This window comes from Struthio camelus, chromosome 3, assembly GCF_040807025.1.
Source record: "Struthio camelus isolate bStrCam1 chromosome 3, bStrCam1.hap1, whole genome shotgun sequence".
NCBI classification, from domain to species: Eukaryota; Metazoa; Chordata; class Aves; order Struthioniformes; family Struthionidae; genus Struthio; species Struthio camelus.
Genome location: NC_090944.1, coordinates 104,916,567 through 104,932,069, shown reverse-complemented (window position 1 = coordinate 104,932,069; position 15,503 = coordinate 104,916,567). Strand labels below are relative to the sequence as shown.

The 15,503-nt window shown below is 48.8% G+C and overlaps 1 protein-coding gene across 4 annotated transcripts in view; it reads left to right on the top strand.

Annotated features, from left to right (window-relative positions):
• The window catches only part of MDGA1 (MAM domain containing glycosylphosphatidylinositol anchor 1), a 150,528-nt gene that overhangs the window by 14,682 nt on the left and 120,343 nt on the right, over positions 1 to 15,503 (top strand). Inside the window, exon 1 of one of the 4 annotated variants that reach the window (XM_068939540.1) lies at positions 11,067 to 11,240. The exons of the other annotated variants lie outside the window; for them this stretch is intronic. Within the exon in view, the coding sequence (XP_068795641.1) occupies positions 11,096 to 11,240 (145 nt within the window). The 5' untranslated portion in view covers positions 11,067 to 11,095. Of the gene's footprint in view, positions 1 to 11,066; positions 11,241 to 15,503 lie in introns of those variants that run through there. 4 annotated transcript variants of the gene reach the window in all.

Genomic DNA, 15,503 nt, shown 5'->3' with positions numbered 1-15,503 from the left:
CAGGCTGAACAGGCCCAGCTCTCACAGTCTTTCTTCATAGGAGAGATGCTCCAGTCCCCTCAGCATCTTTGGAGCCCTCTGCTGGACTCTCTCCAGCAGTGCCATGTCTCTCTTGTACTGGGGAGCCCAGAAGTGGACACAGTACTCCAGGTGAGGCCTCCCCAGGGCTGAGGAGAGGGGCAGGATCAGCTCCCTCCACCTGCTGGCAACACTCTGCCTAATGCAGCCCAGCATACCACTGGCCTTCTTGGCCACAAGGGCACACTGCTGGCTGATGGTTAACTTGTTGTCCACCAGCACTCCCAGGTCCTTTTTGGCAGAGCTGCTTTCCAGCAGGTCCACCCCCAGCCTGTACTGCTGCATGGGATTATTCCTGCCTAGGGGCAGGACCTTGCACTTGCCTTTGTGGAACTTCCGGAGGTTTCTCTCCACCCAGCTCTCCAGCCTGTCCAGGTCCCTCTGAATGGCAGCCCAGCCTTCTGGTGTGTCAGCCACTCTTCCCCCAGTTTCGTATCATCCGCAAACTTGCTGAGGTTGTACTCTGTCCCTTCCTCCAGGTCATCGATGAATATATTGAACAAGACTGGACCCAGGACTGACCCCTGGGGGACATCACTAGCTACAGGCCTCCAACTTGACTCTGCGCCATTCACCACAACCCTCTCAGCTCGGCCATCCAGCCAGTTCTCAATCCACCTCACTCTCCACTCATCCAGCCCACGCTTCCTGAGTTTACCTAGGAGGAGGTGATGGGAGACAGCGTCCAAAGCCTTGCTGAAGTCCAGGCAGACAACATCCACTGCTCTGCCCTCATCTACCCAGCCAGTCGAATTCCATCAGAGAAGGCTCTCAGACTGGTCAAGCATGATTTCCCTTTGGTAAATCCATGCTGACGACTCCTGATCACCTTCTTGTCCTCCATCTGCTTAGAGAGGACCTCCAGGAGGAGCTGTTCCATCAGCTTTCCCGGGATGGAGGTGAGGCTGACAGGCCTGTAGTTGCCTGGCTCCTCCTTCTTGCCCTTTTTGAAGACTGGGGTGACATTGGCTTTCTTCCAGTCCTCAGGCACCTCTCCTGATCTCCAGGACCTTTCCAAGATGATGGAGGTAGCGGAGAAGTTAATTCCAGAGAAGTTGCAGCAAAAATGCTGGCCTGAAATGTTGCATGTAATGGCTCTTGGAGCCTGTCTCTGTTCCTCCTTTATGATTTCCTTTTTTTTTTTTTTTTTTTGGAAAAAATTCAATGGAAGCCAAGTATGTAAAAAAGCCTTAAAACAAACCACAAAAAAGCCAGGTCTACTAGTTTCTCCTGGTCTTATGCTTCTGTGAATGGAAGGTGATGCCATTTGTCTGTCTCAGGCAGATGTTTTGAAGATAAAGCTGGTAATTTCAGTGAGGCATTTCCATCTTGATGTGATGGGAATGCACAGACTGGAAACCTCAGTTTCTGTGTAGTGCCCTGTCTTAGCATTTTTCAGGGGCATCTGACATATTTTTCCATCACCATTAAATTTTAACTCAAGACTTTTTTTTTTTTTTTTTTTAGAAAAAACTTTTTTTTCCCCCCAATCACCTTTAATTAGCCAGAACAAATATTCCTCCTAAAGGAAATTAGTAGCAGTGTTTCAGAAGTTTAAGTCCTGCAGTATATTACAAAAGTGTACTTCTCAGCTCTGTGATCTGTCATGCTACATGCAAAACCTGGAAGACTTAGTATGTTATTTTTGCAGTCCAGATCAGTGCACTCTACTCCATGGTAGAAGTCAAACCTAAGTATTTCTGGCGCTGTTATTTAGAAGAATGGGTATGGGAAGAGAAACAAGTCTGGTGGGGAGTTGGGGGGGTTAACTGCTCTTTTATTTGGTTTTGTGGCAGTTTTCCCTTCAACACATTGGTGAACATCATGTCATGGACTGCCGGTTGCTGTGGTTGCTGAGCTGCTGCCACTCTTGGGCTCCTTCAGCAAGCTGTTCTTGGAGAACCTTTGTGTGATCAAATTGGAGGAAAAAAAAAAAAAAAAGCATACTTTGTTTGAATAGACTGCAATGCTTGGGACTTGGGGATAGCTGTGTAAAACGTTTCCGGAGAGGTCAAGCTCTTTAGTTAGGGTTCTGGATCTGTCCCCTGGGGTGGTGGTTTCCACAGGAGGATTTCTTGTTTCTCTGGACACCTCAGTTTCAAACCCCCCTACTGCAGAGGAATTGGATTATGCTTGTGTTTATTCCAAAATGGGATAATTCCTATTATACTTGAACTTCAGCTCAACTCTCAGTAAGTCAAGTCTATTTTCTTTGGCTGGGCTGGAATAATGGGAAAAACAATCTTTCCTACCTCCAAAGTCTTTAGCTTTTTTCTCTTGTACGTGATACTACTTGTGTATCCTTTTCCAGAGACTGAAGGGCTGTCACTCCCATGACTCACTCTCTCTAGATGAGGTACTGGAGGGTAGTAGGCAGGAACTGTATTTTCCAACCTCCGCTCTCTTGCGGGATTGCTGTATTGGGATAGCAGGAAATTTTCCTTTCTGTTGCTTTATTGCGTTACTCTTAGAAATCTTTTCTTCTTGCTTGTGTCACCATTTGTTTCCTAACTTTTCTGGTGGGTTTAAAAGGTACAGCTAGAAGCAAATAATGTCAATAGAACAAATGCCCAGTTAGCTTTGGAGGTAAGGGTCTGGTGGTGGGAAGTCATTGTTCTCTCATCTCCATTGTCTTTCCCTTTGCCTTCTCTCTTTCCTTGGTTCCTGGTGTTTCACCTTCTGAATCCTTGCTGTATTCACTCTGTTCAAAATAATATTTGTTTGAATAAGAAAGGCTGTATTAAAGGGACACTTTATCAATTTAGTTTAAAACCATGTGTTGGCAGTGCAAGAGAGCGAGCTTTGCAATGAAAGTATAACTGTATGTTTTTAGACATAAAATGAATAGGCAAACAGAATTCTGCAAGAGGATTGCAACTGGGGAAAGCTTCCTTCTCTTGCTTCCCGGTGTGTGAGTACCCAAACGCAACAATTCCTGGTATAGGAGCAGCAGCAAGGGAAGCTAAGTGGCCACAAATGGCATTGTGCCAGCGATACCTTTACGCTGAGTGTAGCACTAAAGACAAGCAGCAGATGGAAGCTTGTCTTGATCTTTGAATAAGATTCAGTAGCAGGCGCGGTGCTGGTGAGAGGTATTTAGCTGAGCCCCTTCCACAAAGCTTTTGAGCAGTTCTGGAGAACTGTCGTCAGCTGCTGCTGAAGGAACAGTGACCCAATAAGCTCAGCACAGGTGAGCAGTTTACCTATATCCCCCTCCCTTACTGGTATATCAGTCTACCTCTCGATGTTCACACGGGTGACTTGATCAGCTTTCCTTCTAAGTATTCTCAGTTTGGGAGGGTTGATACTTTTAACTTGACCCTTCTGATTTCATTCTTAATAGTTGACTTCTAAAGGGTTAGTTACAGACTGGCAGCACATGGAAGCTGAGGGGGAGCTTCCCTAGACACCAAGGAATGTTCCCTCAGGTAATGCCTTGCATGACAATTTTCTGTCCTTCTCCATCTGCTGGGTTTACGGCTAGTCTGTGCTGGCTCACATACTCTAGGGCTGGCCTCCCTTGTGGAGCAAACTCCAAAACTCCAGCAGAGTCCTCATCGCTTCCATTTTAAGAGCAGGACTGAGAGAGCCAACTTACTTTCAGTTGTTGTGTTTTTTCTTCTCCAATAGCTTTTTAGATTTCCAGTGCTCTCTCACCCTGCTTTTCTTTCTATTTAGCGACATTTTGCCAGGCTCACCTCCTTCTTTTAGCCATATAGGTATATAGATTCATACAGATGAATTCTGTCCACAGTATCCATAATTTCCTCAAAACAGAGGTTAAGGAACTGAGCTTTTGTTCTTCCTACTCCATTTGCATTCTTTCTTGCTGCATTCTTACCCTTAATGTGTTTCTTGAATCTGCCTCTCAGCTCTTCCAGAGGTTTGGCTGAATGGATATTTCTGGCTTCGCTGGTGTCAGTCGTGGAAGTACTGTAGGCCTGGGTTACTCTGCTGCCTTCACATCCTAGAAGGTTACTCCCACTTCTTGCCTGAGTAAATGAAAATGTCCTGCAAGTAGACAGGTCCTTGTGCTGGGAAGTGGAGGGCTGGTGCAGAATGTCCTACTCCTCTGCAGGTGGGATGTGATATGTACTCACCCCAGTAGGTCCTTAAACCTCTTGCATACCTTGGGCAGTTTTATGCTGCAAAGACCTGTTCGGACAAGGCCACGCTTATAAGCCATCTCTAGTTAGAGGCATTGGACTCCGCACCAAGGATTTGGTTACAGTATGTGTTCATCTGCTCTAGGACAGTCTAAGAGGGGGAACCAGAGAAAGTTGTAGAATAACAGGCATTCTTGATCTCTCTGCTGCTGCCTTTCTTCTTTTCTTCCCCCTTTCTTGTGGAAAACTATTCCCAAATTATTTGTCCATCTTCCCATCACCCTCTAGGAAGAATCACTGGCTATAGGTATGTTAGTTCCCGAGTAGTTCCCAAGAGTCTCCCGGAGTTTTACCTTTCCTGGTGCGGGGACCAGCTGGGCCAGACTACCTGTCAGGCTAGTGCAGATGCTTAAATGGAGCCAAAACTCAATGTTTTGAGTTTTGTTCAGAACTTCTCTATGTTCCAGGACAGAGCAGCTTCCAGACACCAAAATTCCCATGGCAGAGAGAGCATGCATCCGCTTGTATTACTGAGGCACGTTCATAGTGTACTGTACTCCCGGATCAGTGTTTTGCTGTTCTCAAGTAACTCGTGAGTAATAAGCATGAAAATGCAGACCATCTTGCTGGACCTTCACTCAGTTCACTCCGATATGTCAGTTCTGCCTTCTGAAGTGAATGCCTTTCCTCATTTCCTCCAAAGAGATGATTCTTGCTATGTGGCATTTAAAGAATTATTGCTTTATAGCCTATCCTCCTCCTCTTTAAAGTTCTGTGATTAACATTACTGTAGCTAGCACACTGCTGGCTTGGCCTGCAGCAAAGACAAGCAGAGAAGCTGAAGATAAGTCCATATGTCTCCCATTATGTGCTGTATAATCTCTGGTAATAGTTACACTTAGTATTCTTCTATGAGCATAATATAAAGATTAAACAAACATGGCATCAGAGATTGCGAAAATTGAGATAAACCCATTGATCACATAGCACAGGGAGTAAAATCCTGTGCATGCATGTGTGCACATACGTGTACACACAGATGTGTACACAGACACGTGCACGTTGCAGGGTCTCTCTTGGGATAGCTGGTCGCAGTTTGCTTGACTAGAGATTAAGGAGTTTCCAGTGGATGCCCTGTGCTGTGCACCTTGTCAGTAGATGAGGGCCGTATCCACAATTTACGGTAATCAATGAGTGGGTAGGAAGAAGGAGATGCATTTGCTCAGGGAGGCTTTGTAAAGGGAATGTCAGGTGCTGCTCAGACTTCTTAGTTTGAAGCCCCTTGCAGTGTGCTAATGTGCCAAGGGGACCTAGACTCACGCTGGATGCTCTGGGCTTTCTTTGCCCTTTGAGTTCTCCATATGCACCCAGTTGGTGGCTTTGCTTCACAGTGTGAAGTATTGGAGCAGGAAGCTGAAGATTCAGTTTTGCTTTCGCTCTTTATTTGACACAATTGTAGTTGGCATAGAGAGTGGGATGCTGGGGTCAGAAGTAGAGGGAATTATTTTACTCCCACTAAATTTCATCTGGGCAATGTGCCCTCTCTGAACAGTTGGTTTGGTAGCATTTTTTTTAATGTCCTTCATATCTGTGTGCTTTTTTTTCTTTCTGTCCCCTTCTTGTAGGGCCATTTCTAGATTGAAATGATGTAGGGTCTTAACTAGCAAGGTGTTGGAAAGATGGGAAGGTCTCTGTGTTCAGTTGCCAAGAACACAGCACTGAAGTGCTGAGGAAGGTATCAGCTGTGCTTGTTTCCTTGTTGATGAAGTATATTAAAGGACAGGGGTGACTTCTGGTTTTTGTCTGGCGCTCTGTGTGTCTGAAATCTATCCCGGGTGTAGCTACACATCTCCATTGTTACCAATGTGGGAATAAAAGGACTGTGCCTTTTTTATTTGCAATGTGGAGACCTTCTCATTGCTGACCCCATGGGTTTTCTGAGAGGGGGCATACAGCCAGTCCTCACTCCTGCTGTGCAGATCCTCTGTGTATACTTGCACATGGCTTTTTTGCAAGCTGTGTGTGTGTGTGTGCGCGTGCGCGCGCATGTGTCTGTGTGAAAATCTCACTGCTCTTTCTGAACTGTCTTCTCCAAGGGAGTGGCAGTGCTGCAGTTTCACTGAGAAATATTAATGCATGTAAACATTTTTCAAAGAGTATTATATCTTCCTGCGCATACTTTATTATATTCCCACAAATCTGACTAGATTTGATAGATAGGTAACCAGGGAGCAAGGACGGGGAAGCATGCTAGAGAGGGAAGGAGGGAAAAGGGAGTGAAATAAACACAAACCTGCTGTAATTCAAAATGAGGCAAAATCAGATTGTGTGCTTTGGCTAATTTTCTTATTCAAGTATTGATCCAGTGGCTGCTCCAGAGTCTATTAGCAGTCAGCCAGTGAAAATATTTCCCATCGGGGGCTCTGACCTGAGACGGGGGTGAATCTATAGCAATTTGTTCAAACAGAGGAAAGCTTTTTCCTGTGATTTGTATTCCAATTTGCACGGTATACGGGGGGGGGGGGGGGGGGGGGGGGGGGGCCCTTCGTGGGCGTTTGCAGGGTGGAGCTTGTCAAGTGGGAGTCAAGCTTGAGTCAGGTAATTAGCTGAAAAAAATGCCTGATCTTGGAGCTGGGCACCCACTATCTGCCTCTTCTGGTTCTCTGGGCACTGTGGCAGGCTGGCGTGCCACGGGGAGTGTGGCAGCTCTTTGCATCCCCCTTGGCAGGGGAGATGGCACAGCAGTGTCGTGTCAAAGCTGCCCCAGGGAGGGGAGGACGACGCTGTCTAAAGAGGAATTGTGGCACCGTTAGGGCAGATGCATGTATGCGTGCACATGCTCCCCTATATCTTACTGAACTTTAGTGCTGAGATATAAAGTACCAGCCTGGCAGCAGTCCTGGAGTTTGAAGTTGTTTTTTCTGCATCCCAGGCCACTTAAATCTGCCTACCCTGAAGGGCAAGTCCTGCAGGAGAAGGTTGAATCACTTCCCTCCCTGCAGCTTTTGAATAGCTGGGGGTAGAGGGCAGAGGCAAAGGCAGTCTCTGCCCCCTGCCCAGGTCTTCCTGCCGTACACCGGCAGTATCAGCTGAGGAGCAAGTTTCCTTTGAGGGTGGCTGGCTGTCTCCACCAGCAGGTTTCAGCCTGGACCAGCTGGACTCACAAGTGGTTTGACCCCAACTGTGTCCCCTGGAGAGGGCAAGTGTGGGTGCTGCCTCTCTTGAGTTGAGAGTCCTGGTGCAGCATCTGCTGCATCTTGGGTGCTTCCTGGGGTCTGCCAGAAGTTGCCTGATAACAACAAACTTTGGACCTCCTGATTTGGGCCCATGTGTCTTGGAAACTAGGCAGTTGTAAAGCTGTGGTCAGAGAGGTGGGAAGGTGACTTGGAAAGCCCTTGTTTGCACATAGGTGTATGTACTCTGCCTCTGAGAAGGCCAGAAAAGGCAGCGTTATGGTTATCTTGCGTATCAACCTGGATTACATAAGAACTGGAGAGGCCTCTAAACTTCCAGCTGACCGAGCTCCTGATCCTTAGGAAGATATTGGGCTTCCATATTAACTGGTGACACCACTTAGCTTGCTCCAGCTGCCTGTTTTCCATTACTTGGCCAAGTATGGGAGCTGAATGTGGAAAAATCCTCTGTGTAAAGAGGGCAGCAATATATATTGTGTAACAGCAAAGGGTGAGGACAGGGGGAGTAATGGCTTGATTTTTCTGATGCCGTTTTCAGCCTTTTAAATTGACTGGTGTTCTTCTCAGCCTTGTTATGCTTGCCTTAATTTAGTGGTGGTCATAGAAACACTTAGGCAGCGGGAGGGAGGGGGTAGAAAAGCAGAAATAAATAAACATCTTAAATCTTAAGTCTGTTCAATTATCAACCACAAATTTATTCCTGACTTGGCTGTAACTTTCAGGCAACCAGCCTGGATCCCGGGGAGAGCTGTAACTCCAGCTTTGAGAAGGAGTGTGAAAGTTTATGAGGTTTTTAAAGCAGTCAAGTGGAGGTCCCCACAGTAGGTGGCATAAGGGGAGTGTGTATGGGGGGGGCAGCATTTTGTAGTATTTAGGAGGGTATTTAACAGTGTCAGGACTATGGATTGTGCTGTTGCTGCTTTTATAGGTAGCAGAAGGCTCATAAAGGTGCTGGAGGGAGGCCTGCCAGGAGAGCAGGCTCCCCACCGGCTGGTGAGGCTGCTGGCGCAGAGCTGTCCCCTTCTTGCCGGCCTCACGCCTGAGGGAAGGAGGGCCTCCTTCCTCTCCAGCTTATAGCATTGCCTCCAGACAGCAGGCAGAGCAAGCACTGTGCCAGGCTTTCAGAGCAAAGCATGCTAGAGGGGGGCAATTAAAATCCCAGGTACAACTTGCTTGATATGCACCATTGATTGGTTCCCATCAGGAGCAGGAGCTTAAGCCTTTTGCACTAGCTAATTGGTGCAGTCATTCCTGCCCTAAGTGTGACAAATTCCCAGGGCTTTAGCAGAAAGAAGAATGACTTACCAAAGGGAGGAAGATGTCAACTTGTGGGTCCTTCTCATTGTTTTGAGCGCGTTGCCGTTTCATTCTAATGTCTCCCTCTTCGCGGGTTATTAGACTGGCTGTAAAAGACGACAGAAACGGTTCAGTTCTATCTTTAACATTTTGACTCTCCTCTGCAGTGTTGGATCCTGCAGCAAAGAAAGCAAGCTATTGTGCTGAGGAGATGGAGCTAAGCTGGTAGCAAGCAGTGGGCTTGATCCTGGGGGGTGCTGTGTACACCCTCAAGCACCACCTTGACAGGAGATTGCAAGGGCAGGAGCTTGCGGGAAGGTTGCAAGGGGCTGCTTTACCTTGAGAACTAGCGGTAGCAGGATAACGTAAGGGGTTGTGGGTGCCCCCCTGCCCCCAGGAAGGAAGGGTAGGGAGGGATGTGTAGTATCCTCAGGCTATGTGAGGTGAGCTGTTTCCTCCAATTCTTGTTTTAAGTTTTCTGGCATATATCGCAAAGAATGGCTTGGAAATGGCTACCGGATAAACACACAACGTATCTGTAGAGACCTGGTGTGTCCATGGGATGCGTAGTAGAGTCTGTGACTGTCCCCAGAATAACAACCTCGTGGTGTCCCTGCTAGAGTGTAAGACTGAGTGATTCATTGTGTTCCTCACAGAAATTGTGCCAGACTTCTGTCTCGTTCAGGACTATGGAGAACAGCCCCTGCTTCCTTCCGCTGTCTGCATAGACCTGTGCTCTTGTGTTCCCTTTGGCATCGCGTACAGCCCGTTTCTGAGAGGTAATGCTGCTGGCAGAGGGTTAGCTGCCCTGTAGTGCCAGAGGAAGCCTGTTCCTCGCAGCCTTTCGCGGAGCCCGTACACCTCTTTACACGCCTGCCTGCCCACGCCACTGGGGCTCACCGTGACTCAGGAGGGCAGGGTGCCGGCAGGTTCAAAGTCTCCTCCAGCTCCCAATCTCGTGCTCCGCAAGCCTGCGTGCGCAGCCTGGGACCGCACCCTCTCTTTATTTGGGGTGGTACCACCTAACTAGAGGAGGGCAGCTCCCTGCACCAGCCCTCACTGCTGACCCTGGCAGCGCTCCTCCGTGATAGCGGCAGTTCACGTTTTGGGCCTCGGATCACAGATTCCCATCAAGGGTAGCAGCAAATTGGAGTCGGCACAGGGATGGTTTGTATTGTGGCCATCAGTGCAGTGGCCCGTGGCGGAAACGCTCGCTTCCCACAAGCCAGGAAAGGGTAATGGCAGGGGAGCTTTTCTGTCCTCTCTGCTCGCGTTAAGGGCGATCTCATGTCTGAAGCGGAGGGGACGGAGGGAGGGCCGCGTTGCCAGGCAGGCGCGCTCTAGCCCAGACAGCCGTAGCTGATTCAATGCCGTCTGACTGGCCACTGCTTGTTGCAAGGAGCTGAAGTTTTCAGGCTCCTAGCTTGTCTCCTTTCTGGTTCTTCACTAGCGTGGTGTCTGTGGAGGAGGCACAATTCAGTTCTGGAGGTGATCTGGAGGGGGGAAAAATGACTGAGAAATGTAATCCAAGGAAAACCGATACAATTCTCATGCTTTAGGCTGAAACTTCTTATACGGTGTCTGTTCCTGTCTTCGCTGGCTACTTTTCTTTCTATGAACAAAACACCATTCCCCAAGGGAGCACAGAGACTCCCTTTGCCCCAGGCAGCTCTGATGCTGCTCCCTGTTGTTTCCTCTCTGACAGTAACCTTATTTTAAGCCAAGCAATTTTTCTACCCATCATCATCAAAACAACCCCCCTTGTTTTCCTGACTCACTTGCACTCGGCAGCCAGCAGCAGTCGGCAGGAGGGTGTTGGGGGAAGAAAAGCTGTGTGATGTTCCCAGGCACCTGAACCTGAAATGTCTTCTTGTCACAGGGCTCTGGAAAAGCCGTTTGCAGATGTGGCTGGTTCAGGTGACCTCCCAAGGCAAGTCCTTCCCAGCAGTGTAGGATGGGGACTACTTCTGGGCTGCGAGTCCCCCCAGTGCTGCCCACCCTCCTCGGCCCCCAACACCAGCTCTGCCTTACAGCTAATGGAAAGCTGCCTTCCCTGGGTCTCTCACTCATATCTCTCATGTGGAAACTGGTGTAACGGCATCTGCCCAGCGGTGCCATCACCACCGATGTGTATGCTAAGGGCGCTCAGCTCTTCCCTGTGAGCTGCTGGGTTTCTGCCCCGTCCTCAGCTGCCTAGAGTACTAGGAGCATCTCCTGGCACTTGGGCAGCATTGAGGCAAGGCAAATGGTGAAACGTTGTCTTGCTCGCTGTGCTAATGGGAATATCCAGCATTAAGTTATTCTCCTGGTTTGGCTGGTCACCTTAGGGATTTCTGAAAAAACAGCATGGGCTTATTGTTCCATTTTGTTTGTTTGTTTTTTATGGCTACAGGAGGAGTTTAATGTTTGGTGTGAGATTTAATGTTTCCTCCTTTCCTGCCCTACTCAAGTGTTGTTTGGTGCTGTAACACACCATTAAACTGCTGCTGTGCTCTGCCCCCACACGGATACGTCTCTGCGGTGAGAGGACTGATTCGGGTGAGACAGACCATGAAACAGCCTGCAGGTACTTTGTTTTACGAGGAAGGAGGGAGTGCATGAAGGGAGGCTGGTAAATGGCAACGTGCGAGGATCAGCCTCTGCTTTGAGGGTTCTGGCTCAAGCAATAAATGGGAGTTTACTGCAGGTTGTGTATTTAGTATCCAGAAATCTGTTGTTGAAGCAGTCGAGTGGGAGGCCTCGTGCCTTCCCTGGTGCAGGATCCAGACTTCTGCAATCTGCATCACTGGGATAATGGGAGAGCAGTGCTGGCAGTTGTGGGGAGCACAGCTCCCCCAGCTGGTTTTCGTGGCCATGCCAGCCACGCATCTGGCAACCAGGGTTTGCTCTGTGGCAGTGAGAGCAGTGTCCCACCTCTATGCTGCCCTTTCCCTGTACTTCTTTCCTTCCCACACCTGTGTGTTTCACATGATGCGAATCTGCAACCCTCCCTGGTGAGAGCATAGCCTGCACAGCTCATGTGAAAGGGAAGAGCCCGCCATGTGCGTGGTAAGGCTCCAGAAGGTTGAGGGGCTCCTTGTGTCCGGCTGGTTTGGAAACTAAAGAGCTGCAGCTGAGGAGGCAACTGGCAAGGGCGCGCTTGCAGCCTCCTGTGGAGACGAGGCATTTGCACCCTGTGCCTCTCAGATAGGTACTGGTGCTACCCCAGAAGTGTTGGCTGCTGCCTCAAGACACTACTTTACAACATAAAAGCCACCAGGCTGTCAAGAAGGTGACTAGTAGAATTTGTTTTAATAACACGAAGAAGGCTTTCTGTGTGCATGTCTTACTGCCTGCTCGTTACTCCTCTCCTGTCTGGATCCTCTCCGTCAGTGAATCAAGCTGTTCACAAGTGGAGTAAAGCCATTCATCTTCTAGCACCGCTTTTTCTAGGCTCTCTGGGTGTTTTTCTAGGCTCACAAGCTGCTGGAGCGAGCGGTTACCGTAGGTGTGAGGAGAGTGGAGACACAAGGCAGCCAGTGCTAATGTGTCCTGGATACTATGCAGGAAAAGGCCTTCAGGGCTCTGATGTTTTCTGTGCAGTGAAACCCTTTGTGGGAGGCTGGCAGACACACAACTGGGCTGTTGAACTGGAAGTTGCAAGTATGAGCACCAAGGAGGCTGTTTCTGGTTGTATGTTGCTGAAGATTGCTACAGCTTTGGGAACAAATTGGAGCAGTGAGCTCCTGGACTGAAATGCCGACTCCCTGAGCACCCTGGGCGTGTTCCTTAATCTCTCTGTGCCCAGTTCCTTTATCCGTGCAGCTACTGACCACTCTGCCAGGATGGCACGAGCATCTCTCCCTTTCTGGGTGGTCCTTTTGCAGACGAAAGGCCTATATAAGGCTCAGTTGAGAAGCAGCGAACCAAATCCCTCCAGTGCAACTGTTTGCCTCAGCCATTTGGCGTACGGTTAAGTGTCTAATAAACAGCATAGGAGAGAGATGATATATCTGTGTTCCCCTCTTCCCCCACTCCCTTTCTCTGGGTATGGAGCAGGTTCCCTTGGGGTGCTGCAGCAGCTCTTTCTGCGGTGCCCTCCTGCTTCTCTGGAGACAAGCTGTGGGCTATCAGCAGAGCCCACTCCCTGAAAGCTGCTTCTGCTCCCAGGCCTAATGGGCTACCGTCGTCAAGGCCAAGAGCCAACAAACAAAATTATGCACTTTGTGGCCGGCGTGCCCACTAAACAATGTAATCTGTGCACAGCAAGAACAATGCATCACACAGGTCTGCAGGGTCCGCTGCTATTGAGTTACTGTTAATGGAGAAGGGATGCTGGATTGAATGCAGTAACATTCACTGAGTGCTCCTGAGGGAGAACAGCAGCTACGTCCTGTGAGGAGATTACAGGGATTATGTGCTGAGATCTTGCTCAAATGTTCTTCATTCATCTTTAGGAGTGTGGGGCAGCCTCTTGGTCTGCAGCAGGCATTGCTGTGGGATAGCGCTGTGAAGCAAGCCTTGCTGCGTCTCCTCAGCTTGGCTCCAGTTTCTCCTCCCCAGTGCTCTGGAGGGGGAGATGGTGCCTCGCATGCTCTTCCAGCCCTGTGAGGCTTCCTGGGCTGTAACAAAGATGTGATGTTTAGGGGGAGAGGGTGTAGATACTCACTTATTCTTGTATCTCTGGTCTTTGTCCTGACCTTTCCAGCGAGCTCCCCTCTTGCCAGGCTCCTGCTGTCTCTAGCGACAACCTCTTTCCCCCAACTCGCGCTCAAAAGTTCAGTTAACAGGACACAAAGGAGGGCAAAGTTGAGGGAAGGCAGGAGTGTCCCCATGTCCCAGAGGTGCTTAGATCAAGGTGCCAAGACCTTGTAGTGAGATAAGATATGTGACTTTTGCTGCTCCTGTCAGGTACTTCACAGGCCTCAATGTGACACCAGCTAAGTCGCAAAGCTGTGTCTCAGCAGGTGACAGCTGCTCCTGCTGTCTTTCTCACTCTTTTTCTCTGGTAACAGGATCTCCTTAAACACATCCTTGGGTTTGCACTGTGACAAGCAAGAGTAAAGTCAAACAGCCTGATGTGAAGCTCAGGTTCGAAACTTAGATGCGGATGGTAGCTCTGTGTACACATCATCCCCTTTGCATTTTGCCCAGGAGTAATAGTACTAGCACTAAAAATATCCCTTAGGTAGGAGCCCTCCTGACACTGGGCTCTAGGCTGGCTGGAAATGTCCTGATTTGCAGTGTTTTTGGCCTAAGGTAATTTAGCAAAAGCTTGTGATTGCACAGCGCTCTGGCCACACCTGCAGTTTGCTCTGTAAGGGAGTGTTTGTGGGATCTCAAAGACTTCATTATCTTAGGGTCTGCCAGATCTTTATCTAAAGTTATGTGGGCTGGAAATCTTGCAGGCCCAGACACATGAGATCACAAAATCAATTCTGCCATCTATTAAATAGGTGTAATTCCCATTGACTGCAGTGAAAGTTACAATTTTGCAACGGAAGATGGAATTGGATCCATACGTATTAGAGACAGAAAACCCATCACAGGTTTCCTCTGGACCTTTCTCCAAGGTCAATGCAAGATTGTTTTGAAGTGTTTGTGACTAGCCTTTCACCCAGTTGAGAGTGAGCTAGAGATGTGTCCGTGTCTCTCACTGCTTCGCTTTACCGTTAGGAACCAAAGTGTGACAGAGGGTGGAGAGCAGAGCCTACTGCCAGTAGTTTAGTTCTTTGTGCATGCTTTTTAAGTGTTTTAGCCTGTGACTTTTTTTCTATGTATTCTTGGGGGTTTTGTTTCTTGGATTATGTTAAATTCTAAAAATGCCTAAATGAATTCCTCCTGGCAGACCTCCCCAGCCCCACTAAGCTGCCTTGAGTCTCACCGCTCCATCTTCCACTTTAGAAGAGGGCAGCAATGTTGTCAAAGCCACGTGTCTGGTATTAAATAGCAGAGATGGTGTCACCCTCTCTGCCCACCTATCATCCCTCTGATAGAGGGCTCCTTCAAGACCACCTCCAGCACAGCACTAAACAGTGGCTGTCAGTTTTAATATATCCCCTTACTTCCATGAGTGTAAGCGCTTGCACTAGCTTATCTTTGTGGATGCACCTTGCTGAAGCAAAGCACAGGCATTCATCTCAGTGGGATCAGATCAGCCTCAATGCTGTCCAGAGTTCTTCGCTCTGTCCTTGCGGTGAGACAGCGAGGCAAAGCTGGCTGTAGGGGCAGGTGAAATAGGCACTTGGTGAGGAACAGCAGGGATGACAGGGGGTGTGGCTTTGGTATTCACTTTATGCAGGTCTAAGCTCTCAGACTGAGGGCTGACGGTTATTGCTGTGGGGCAACCTCACCCCCCTGGGGAACAGAAAAAGCAGGCTTTGCTCTCCAGGGCCCTCTGTTCAATCCAGCCTGTTCCTGCCACATCTAAGACGGCAATTGCCAAGCATCAGACCCTCAGCCCTGAGCGTCAGGCTTGAGTTTTCCTCTCCTTTTGTGAAGGCTGGAGCAGGAGAGCATCAGTGGTCGCAGAGGTGCCCAGCTCCTCAAGGCTGGTCATATGGAGAAGGAAGGGCAGTCGTTCCAGCCTTGTCTGTACTTGTTTGCAGGTACTTGCTAAAAGGAGGATGAAAAAGGACCAGTCTGGTATTGTTGGCAGCTTTTTATGAGCAGTGTTTTAGCCGTGAGCTGTCCCACACCTGGACTTTGTGTGAGCTGCAGGCAGCTGTGTAACCCTTCAGAGCTGAGTGGGAGTCTGGCTGTTTTTAAAAACAGGTCAGATTTAACTTGGCTGCTTCTCACAGCTTATGAAATGCCAGGGCTAACAGCATCAAATGTTTTTACTGCCTCG